We start from the raw sequence: 9,575 nt of genomic DNA on the forward strand, positions 1-9,575 counted from the left end.
AAGATGAAATTGTAAACCCCAACAACACCATTCATCCATAGTTCTCAAAACCAATTGAATCAATTGCATTGCATGTTTATTTTTTGTTCTTTGCATATAACCACCAATATTATTCTTTTCTCAAGTCTTACGCGATTAGGTTACATGAAAGTTAAGGCCTAAGAGTCCTTTGGGAAAACGACACTCAGACTTACCCGTTTATATTACTTGATAAGGATCTGGTACACTTGCCAGGGACTTAACAGCAACCTAGGTTTTATTTTCTTTTTCTTTTGTACTTTGAATTTGTAGAATAGGTTGAATTTTATCTTTGTGTCTATGCTTGGCTTGTACACTGATTCTGATGATGGTTTGATTTTATATTGTATGATGAGTTATTCACTAATGATGATTGATTGTGGATGATGATTGAGAATGTGTGTATGCTGATATCCAGGTGAATGGTTCACTAACTATGTGAACAGATGTGTAAGTGGTTTATGATTGTGATTGTGATGCTAAGCATGATACATGAATGAGAAGTGAGAAAGCATGTTGTGTGAGGTATTGAGCTCCAGAGTTTTCATTGATGTATGCACTATTCACAGGGAATCATGAATGATATTGCCTTAGTTTTGATAATTGATTGAATTGCATGTTTATGTCATATGATCAAGGCCATGCTTGAAAGCCCTTACTTAGCCAAATTTTTACCCAAAGTGTTTTAAATGATATACCCTTTTTGAACCTTAGCCTTAAACAGTATGAAAACCCTTGTTTGAATTGATTTACCTTGAGTTAGGTTGAGAATAATTGTATGTGTTGAAAAGGTTAAAGTTTGGGGTTGTATGGGGAAAGTTGAAAGGCAAAAGAAAAAAAGAAAAAGCATTGAGTTCAAAAGTTGAAAAAGAAAAGTGCATGAGAAAGAAAAGAAAGAGCATGTAAAGTGAGCTCAATGTGAAGATACATGAAAAAAGGGAAGAAGTTGGGAATGAGTGAGATTGGTTAAAATGAGAGTGTTCTTGAACTTTGAATGATGATTTAAAACTCTCTTAACTCAAGGATTTTGTATTCCAGAAAAACCAATTTTTCTTGATAGCCCAGCCTCATTACAAGCCTTGAAAAAGTCCTTGTGATGACATTTACATGTGAGGATTTTGATTGTTTTAGATGAATGGAAATATTGTTTTATGTGACATGTGAACAGTAGAGAGTAGAGTGACCTCCTAAAACACTTGAGAGATTGAGTGAAACACTTTCTTGGTGAGAATTGTTGAAATCCATGTTTACATCTATGCTTAGTGGATTGATCATTCATGAACAAAACATCTGTTGGGAAAGAATTGATTGTGTGAACTGAATTGGATTGAAATCATGCATGCATCTTTATAGGATTCCACTGAAAATCTTAATGGTATAATAACTTGTTAGGAGAAAAAGGGATTTTGAAAAAGTGTTGAACTATTTGATGAAGAAATGGAAAGCCAAGTTTTGTCTTGTTAGCTTGAGGACAAGCAAAGTTCTAAGTTTGGGATTGTGATAATGGTCTAAAAACCGTTATTTCCATACTTAAATTTAATATCAAAACACACCCTTTATGACTTAGAATGAGCTTAAAATCAAGTAAAACACTTAGTTGAGTCATGAGAGAGTCAAAAATTGGTTTTAGAGATATTATGCTTGTTTTTACATTGTTTTGCAGGGTTTTAAGGTGAATTGAAGATGGAAGTAAAGTAAGGTGGACTTAGACCCGTGAAAGAGGAAGAAAAAGGATGAAAAGAAGGATCAAGTGAACCGCTGAGCGTCCAAAGCGATCAAGGGCAAACCGCTCAACGGTAAAACTGACCGCTGAGTGGTTTACTTAGGCGCCTGGGTGGTTGTCTGTGTTTATTAGCTTAGATTCTGTAATCTTTATGTTATCTTTTTGGCTTATATATAGCCCCAATGCGAATCAAAATGTAATCTTTTGGCAGAGAGAAACGTCCAGAGCTATTCCACACACCTTGGAGGAGGTTCCTTGGATGCTTAAGCTCCAATCTACGAAGTTTAGGATTATTTTTTCCATTCTTTCATTGTATTTCATTTAGTTTCACCATGATAATGATGAACTAAACCCTAGGTTGTTGGGGAACAATGTAATCTTTTGAAACTCTCTTATATCAAAATTCTTATCTTCTTTATATGCTTACATATGCTTATCTTTATCAATTGTTGGGTTCCTTACCTTTGCTTAATGCTTTTATCATTTAACTCATTTGGTAAATGTTGTTTGTCTTTATTGATACGGGAACGTACAATAATGTCATGAACTGGGGGGAGTTCCTTGGTTATGCTAATACCGCCTAGGAATAGGGGTAGGAGGATCAATTGTATTTTGCTTCTGTTTATCATGCATTATTAATTGCTTGGGGAGGCTACGGATAGCAAGCCGGTAATTAATAATAAGCTCTTTTCGCTAAGGAATTGGGTTAAGGGTAGACCAAGAAAGTTTGCATGACAATATGATAAATAAGCGAATTAGATAAGAAAAGTATATATAAGAGGGTGGATAAAATGAAATTGTAAACCCCAACAACTCCATTCATTCATAGTTTCTTTAGCCAATTGATTCATTGCAGTTGCATGTTTACTTTTGTTTTTGCATTAAAAACCCAAAATTAATTTCTTCTCAAGTCTTATGCGATTGGTTTACATGAAAAGTAAGGCCTAAGAGTCCTTTGGGAAACGATACTTGGACTTACCCATTTTATATTACTTGATAACAATCTAGTACACTTGTCAGAGACTTAACACAAGCCCAACACGCTGGCGCTCAACGCCCCAAGTTAGGGCAAGCAGACGCCCATGTGAGAGGAGTGGCGCTCAGGGCCCCTCAAAGGGCGCCCAGACATGGAACAACGAAGAAAGCTAGCACTCAGCGCCCTTGGTGGGGCGCCCAAGCGATGATGTTTGACATCTTGTGCTAAGGGCTCTTAAAAGGCAATCAGGCATCCTGCATGACTTCTTGCTTCCTTCTTTGATGCTTTATCTGTTCCTCTTTCAAATCATACCAATAACCTACAAAATTAAGGAAATTTAGTGATAAATTCGTAAAACATAACCTCAACTCTTTTATTCACAAAATTAAAGTAAAAATATGAGTTCAAACAACTTTCTAAGTAAAAAAAAATGTATTTAATATCAAAATTGAATCACAAATAACGGTAATTTCAACCGTTATCATGAGTTTTATAAAATTCTATTTATATTATAAGATTATTTTAGGATAAAATACTCAATCTCATTATTTTAATACATCTATCTACTTTAACACCCTATTTTTTAAGTTCTCACAAAATAAAATAATAATAATAATAATAACAATTATAATAATAATAATAATAATAATAATAATAATAGTAATAAAATAACAATAACTAATAATAATAATAATAATAATAATAATAATAATATTGCAAGTTATACCTTTATATCTCTCTATTAAATTTTTATACCATTCATTAAAATAGTAATATCTAGTTTATATTCTAAATTAAATTACACGATTCAAATAAAAATTATGTCCAATATTTTACTATTATTTTTAATTTCGATTTTTTTTTCATATTCTTTCTCCCATTTTTAGTGATTTTTTTGTAAAAGAAAAAATGTAATTTATTATTCAAAAACGGAATTTCAAAAGAAAACCACTATTTAACGTTAGGAATTCATTCTCCCAAGATTGAATTTTCAAGCTAAACAGCAAACTGGTTTATTCATCTACAATGACGGATATCGGTATCTATATAAAATTTTGATCCTGAAAAAAATTGTGAACAATTATCCATTAATTACACTTCATAGATAATTACAAACAGTACCATAAGATTTATCTGAGTACAGTAGTCAAAATGTGTAAAAAAAAATAATAATAATAAAAAAAAAAAAAAACACTGAGGTGGACGCAACAGCAAAACAGCCCGGTCGCCAACACGCCGCAACACATGCGTAAACCCACCGTTGATGGCGTCACCCACACGTGAACCCATTATTACTTTTCCCCTACCTTTACTTTACCATGTCACCCCTGCCCCACCTTCTCACGTGCGCCCGCTTGTTATACATAAAATATATAAGATAATTTTAATAATATATTCTTTTTATTTTTCTCTGGGGAGTCAAACAGGAATGTGTCCTTCTCTGCTTTCCACACCTCTTTCGTTCTTTCTTATTACCATAATCTTGTTTTTCGCTAACAAATATTTTATGGGTGTCACGCTCCCAATCTAGCACATTATTGACTTTCTCTTTGACAACCATGTTTTTGCAATCCCAATAACCCTTTACTTATTACATATAATAACATCAATTAATTGTACTATTAATTATCCCACACTTTCCGCCATCAGCATGGGACCTATGTTTCGTTGAATTTTTCATTTTTATATTTGCCTCATCAAAGTTCCATCTTCCTCATTTCTTCCTTCTTGTTTCATGCCATTGTATTCCATGTGGCACTTTTTTACTACTTCAAATCATGCCTCCTAATCTTTCTACACCTGTTTTTTCCCAAGTGCTGATTAAGTCAACTCCACCTATGTTTCTATCCCGTGATTAGACTTCCAACCAACTTCATTAATCTTGTTTTTCTTTTCTATTTTTATTTGCTTCTCATTCTACCCTTCCATTTTCCGGGTCAAGCAAGAAAACTTTAATCGGGAACATCAACGCTGCTTCCACAAACATGATGTGTCTCTAGATTGGAAACTTGTTCACATTTTTCTACCTCCTTCTCATTGCTAATGTCATGCAAAGCCACAGTTTTCCACGACCAAACTAGAACTACTCAGACCACAACTGTTAGTTTCAGGCTCAAACCAAATTTCGACTTTTAACGCGTTTTTCACACGAGAAATCGTACAGACGCAGTTAGCAATTTTGTTTGGTATCAGTTATGTCTTTAAAAGTGATGATGGTACATACATTTTTCAGCCCTGGTGTTGCATTTAATGCTAGATTAAGTTGTAATGGTAAATAGTTTCTAAGGGCGCGGCAAGAAGAGAAAGGTACAATCTCTGAACAGGTGAATACATGAAAGCAAGAATGTTTCATTTGAATACTGGTTTTTTACTGCATACAAAACAAACCAAACCAAATCAATATATTTTTATAATCTCTAACTTCTCTCTCTGTCATTCCACCCTTTTCCACCACCAAAATTTGAAGAGAGAAATATAAAGTGAAACAAAAATAAGAGAAAAACACGAGGTGTGATCATTGCAATCAAAATTCCAAAAACTCAAAATCCAAGCATCTCCTTTGAGATGAAAACATTTATGTGGGGGGGTTGGCGAGTTTGATATTAAAAAATTAGATGAGTGGCTCCTTCCATTGCAGCAGCAGGAAAGGGGTAAAGGGTCAGAAAATGGGAAATAGAGGACTTCATGAACCGTCTGTACAATTGAAAGAATGATTTATTTTGCCACACTACACTCCTACATTGTTGCTGCCAGAATCCGTTAGAATAGTCAACCTCCTGGCTGATTTTATGAAGTCACTGCAACAAAATGAAAGAGAAAAACATGTAAGACTCTAGAATGAACTACATTTTCCAATTCAATATGGCAATAATTGTGATTGTTCTTACCTCAATGGTTCATCACCAATGTGTTTGACAGCTCCATTAGAATCGCGATAGAGCACCTGACTTAACATCTCAGATTTTTCTATGCCAAACATGTCTGCCAGCCTTCTGTAGAGTTCATCATAGGACCGAAGCAACGAGAGGTCCATAGTCCTGCCTACATCTTCTGACTCCATGAAAACTTTGCAATGACCAGTCTCTAGACCGGCCTCAGTTTCTTGGGGGTTATCTTTGTACCACTGAAACCTCTCACAAGAGGAACGTTGTTCCTGTTGGCCTTGCTGCTGATGAAGAGCCGATCCAGAACAATCAGAAATATTAGGCACTTTCTCTGCATGTCCATCAGAGCAACAATTTTTGGTAAGAACTGGGGAGAATGTGTCAACGGAACTGCTGAGAGATATCTGCTGCTCGGTGAGAATTCTCTGGCCGAAAAGCACGAGCTGGGGTGTCTTCCCCTCCTCCGTTTTCTTTGAAGATGGAGTAGAATTTGCCATAGACAATAAGCAAGAGACGTTCTCACTGATGCTGGGCTTTTGCAATGGCTGGTTATTAGAGATTCTCATTGGTGTAGCAGCGTTATCAATAGGCGGGAAACCAGCAGGAAATAGACCGGAATGTAGTTTGCTGAAGTGGAGATCCGATATGGGAAGACCATAGTGACCATGCCTGGCTCCCTGCATGCCAGCAGGAGTACTTTCGGGTAGACAACCAAACTGATTGGTGTTGCTGGGACCAAGAAGATTTCCTGAAAATGTCGGCAAAGGAATCTGCCCTTCAAGGGGGAAATCTGGGTGTTGAGGCAATCTCAATTTCTTCCTTGGTGGTGAGAATGGAGAAAGATGAATGGCTGGCATGTTTGACACCAACTCAACCAGCCATGGACTTACCCTTCTCACGTTTTGAAGTAAATCCGGTTCATCCCATGTCACCTACACATATAACTTCACCTAATTAGTCAGAGTTCACACACAACACACAAATGCAACTAGTTACAAAACAAGACACAATCTTATGTGAATGTACAACCAACATGATGCACTATAATTGTTTCTAAATTCTAATCTTCTGAATGCATTGGTGCCAACATAAATTAACTTTGCATGTATGTATGATTCCATTGACTGTGACCAAATTGCCTTAGAAGCTGAGCATATTGCAGAAATTGAAGTAATAAATCAGCAGCATTATAATTCTTCATATTCACGTATGATGTTACCTGGAGAAGTCTCCAAGGTGAGTTAGGCCAGTTAAGGGGATCGGCAACCTGAACTGACGATATGGTTCCCATGAACCAACTTATCCGTGAGGAGTCCTCAGTTTCGAAGGCCATCTTGAACCTTATACCAGAGCACCACCTAATCTGCAGTGCTGCTTCTACCAGTGGAGCCTTCACACAAAATTCAGGAGTACTTGCCCGAGGGTAGTAAACAACCTCAAATGGTTGCTTATTGGCCGCGAGATTTGCAGCTTCAACAACAGCTTCTGGTCTCACCTTTCCCCTGCCCGTCATACTCACACTTGGGTTCAACCCATTGCTGTTACCATTTCTCAGGATTCTGTTGTCATCCTCCCTCAGAAAAGGTGAAAATCCACCATAGGGCATAGGACAGCTTCCTCCCGAAGGGTTCCAGCCAGAGGAGCCCTCAAGTCCCCCGCCAATTCCCTTCTTCGCTCGCCGAATCCCGACACAGAGATCCCCGTTTTCTGCCCTCAAAAAGACAATCGAGTCTCCTGCAACAAGCTTCTTGTGATTCACAAAAGTACTCCATCCAGTCGTCAACAGATGCCGCCTCGGCGTGCCCCTGTAGATGTGTCTGAATTTCCATGTTTCCCCGTGAACATCCTTGGCAAGGATGTTCTGAACAGGAGGATCAGCCGAGTAATCTAGTCTCGGGAAAATTGTCTCAGCACAGTACCTCGGAACAGAAAACCCCCCACCATTGTTGGCATCAGATTGGGTCAAGGTTTTAGCAAATGAAGCAGGCTTTTCCTGAGTTTCAGGTCCAACAACATCTCGGTCATAATCAGCATCGTTGACGCTCAAAGGAGCAAGCCTGAGTTTTGCATACACTTCGTCGGTGTCAGGATCAGCCATGTACTTGATGGCAGCCACTCTGCATGGAACCAAAGGCCGAACCTTGGGGCAGGTCCTGAAGTTAACCGGTCCGCATGCATGTTCAGCATGTCCCTGAGGGAAGTAATAGACCTTGGTGTTCACTGCTGGCATCTGCACCATGCCACCTGCACACGCATGCCATAGCTGAGGATCCAAACACCTCTCCGCCTCCTTCGATTTCTCTTTCGAGTCCATGAATGTAATCATCTCTCTCATCAACTCACTGCAAGTGTAAATTTTCCCAAATTGAGTTCCTTTTTATCACAAAAAATCGTAAGAGGATACAGATAAAAAAAAAAAAAAAAGAGTTCATTTCTGAATTCAAACATCACCTCGGTTGCATTTTTATGAGTCTATTTCTTACCTTAAAAAGCATATATATGATCACTCCTGTTCACAGTAATTCTGAGAAAACTCAGAGTGGTAGTTGCAAATTTTATTTCCACTGAGAAAGAGAATCCCAGTCGCCCACAGTTTCTGATTTCGAGTCCCAATTTTGCTGACTGACCAATTCAAATACCTCTAAATTGTTGTCAATAAATAGCTCTGTCTCGACAAGTTTGACAGAATAAATTAAAAAAAGAAAAACCAAATGTCATGGAGAACTGAAGGGGTCAAAGGGTGGCTTCCATGGAAGAAAGAGTGGCGTGTTATAGAGAATTAGAAATCTGAAGGAAGAAGTTGAAGGTATGAAGAAAGGCGTGAAGTTGGAAGAGAAAGATAGATATAGGGTGATAAGTTTATAAGTGGATCATTGCAGAAACATGAAGATGTTGCAGAGGAGAGTTGTTCAAGATCTAGGACAGAACACAACAGAACGAAACGGAACAGTCTGAGTCGCTGTCTTGTCTCTGAGGGTGGTAAAAGGAAGATAATAAAAAGGGCAAGAGGATAGAAGAAAGAAAGGAAAAGAGAAAAATCTATAACTGCCCGCACAAGAATCTCTGCAGGAAGATCTCCAAAATTGAAGCAGGAAATTCTGAGGCAACAAAGACCCGGGAAAAGGAAGAGAAGAAAAAAAAACGGAATTCACAAAAGCGAATCTTTGGGGTTCAAATATTGGAAAGCCACGAAGTGTGTGGCCGACATGGATGCACAGATAAAAGGGGAGGAACAGACCCACACTCTTTGCAGAGCAGAGAAGGCTTTTGTTTTTTGGGCTATGGATGATGCAATGCACTGCAAGACTCCAAAACCACACACGCACCATGACACAACACACCAAACAAACTAACACTAAATTAAATATTAATTAATTAACTAATTAATAAATCAATAAATAAACAAAAACCCCTTTTCTTTAGCAACAAATATCAGACTCTGCTCCTTCCCTGCTGTTTGTTGGACTCCCTTAGTAATAATAATCCTATCTCTCTCTCTCTCTCTCTCTCTCTCTCTGTCTCTGCAACTGTTTCCTATTTTCCCTTTCAGAAAAACATTATTCACTGTTACATTTTTAACCTTTATATTCAAAATGTTTTCTAATTAATTCATAATCTAAAGATATTTAGAATTAATCATCACACTATAAATTTTCTTTTAGCCAGATCCTCGTAAATCAAATTTGTTTTCTCCTTTTTCGTCGGATCTGAAAAAGTAAACCCTTATCTTCAGAAGCCAGCAAAACAACAAAGACATGTTAAAGGAAGCTGAGTTGTATCGCTGTTTTAAAAACAATATATGCACATTTTTAGCTGATAGATTTTTCTAAAATCTAGTGAACAAACTCATAATATTATTATTATTATTCTAGTTTTTTAAAAAATAATAACATGTTTTGCTTTTATAGTAAAGCAAAATTAAACACCAAAATTTTCCGTCATTATTTTAATATGATTAATATGGGCTTGCTTC

The 9,575-nt window shown here is 37.1% G+C and overlaps 1 protein-coding gene across 1 annotated transcript; it reads right to left on the minus strand.

The window, feature by feature from the left end:
• Positions 1 to 5,046: 5,046 nt before the first annotated feature.
• On the minus strand, positions 5,047 to 9,081 carry LOC106754804 (auxin response factor 22). The gene is made up of 4 exons (XM_014636873.2): positions 8,086 to 9,081; positions 6,822 to 7,944; positions 5,606 to 6,534; positions 5,047 to 5,515 (listed from the first exon to the last, which is right to left on the minus strand). The coding sequence occupies exons 2-4, from the start codon at positions 7,935 to 7,937 to the stop codon at positions 5,446 to 5,448; spliced, it is 2,115 nt and encodes a 704-aa protein (XP_014492359.1). The 5' UTR covers positions 7,938 to 7,944; positions 8,086 to 9,081; the 3' UTR covers positions 5,047 to 5,445.
• Positions 9,082 to 9,575: the final 494 nt, after the last annotated feature.

Source organism: Vigna radiata, unplaced genomic scaffold, assembly GCF_000741045.1.
Source record: "Vigna radiata var. radiata cultivar VC1973A unplaced genomic scaffold, Vradiata_ver6 scaffold_279, whole genome shotgun sequence".
NCBI lineage: Eukaryota > Viridiplantae > Streptophyta > Magnoliopsida > Fabales > Fabaceae > Vigna > Vigna radiata.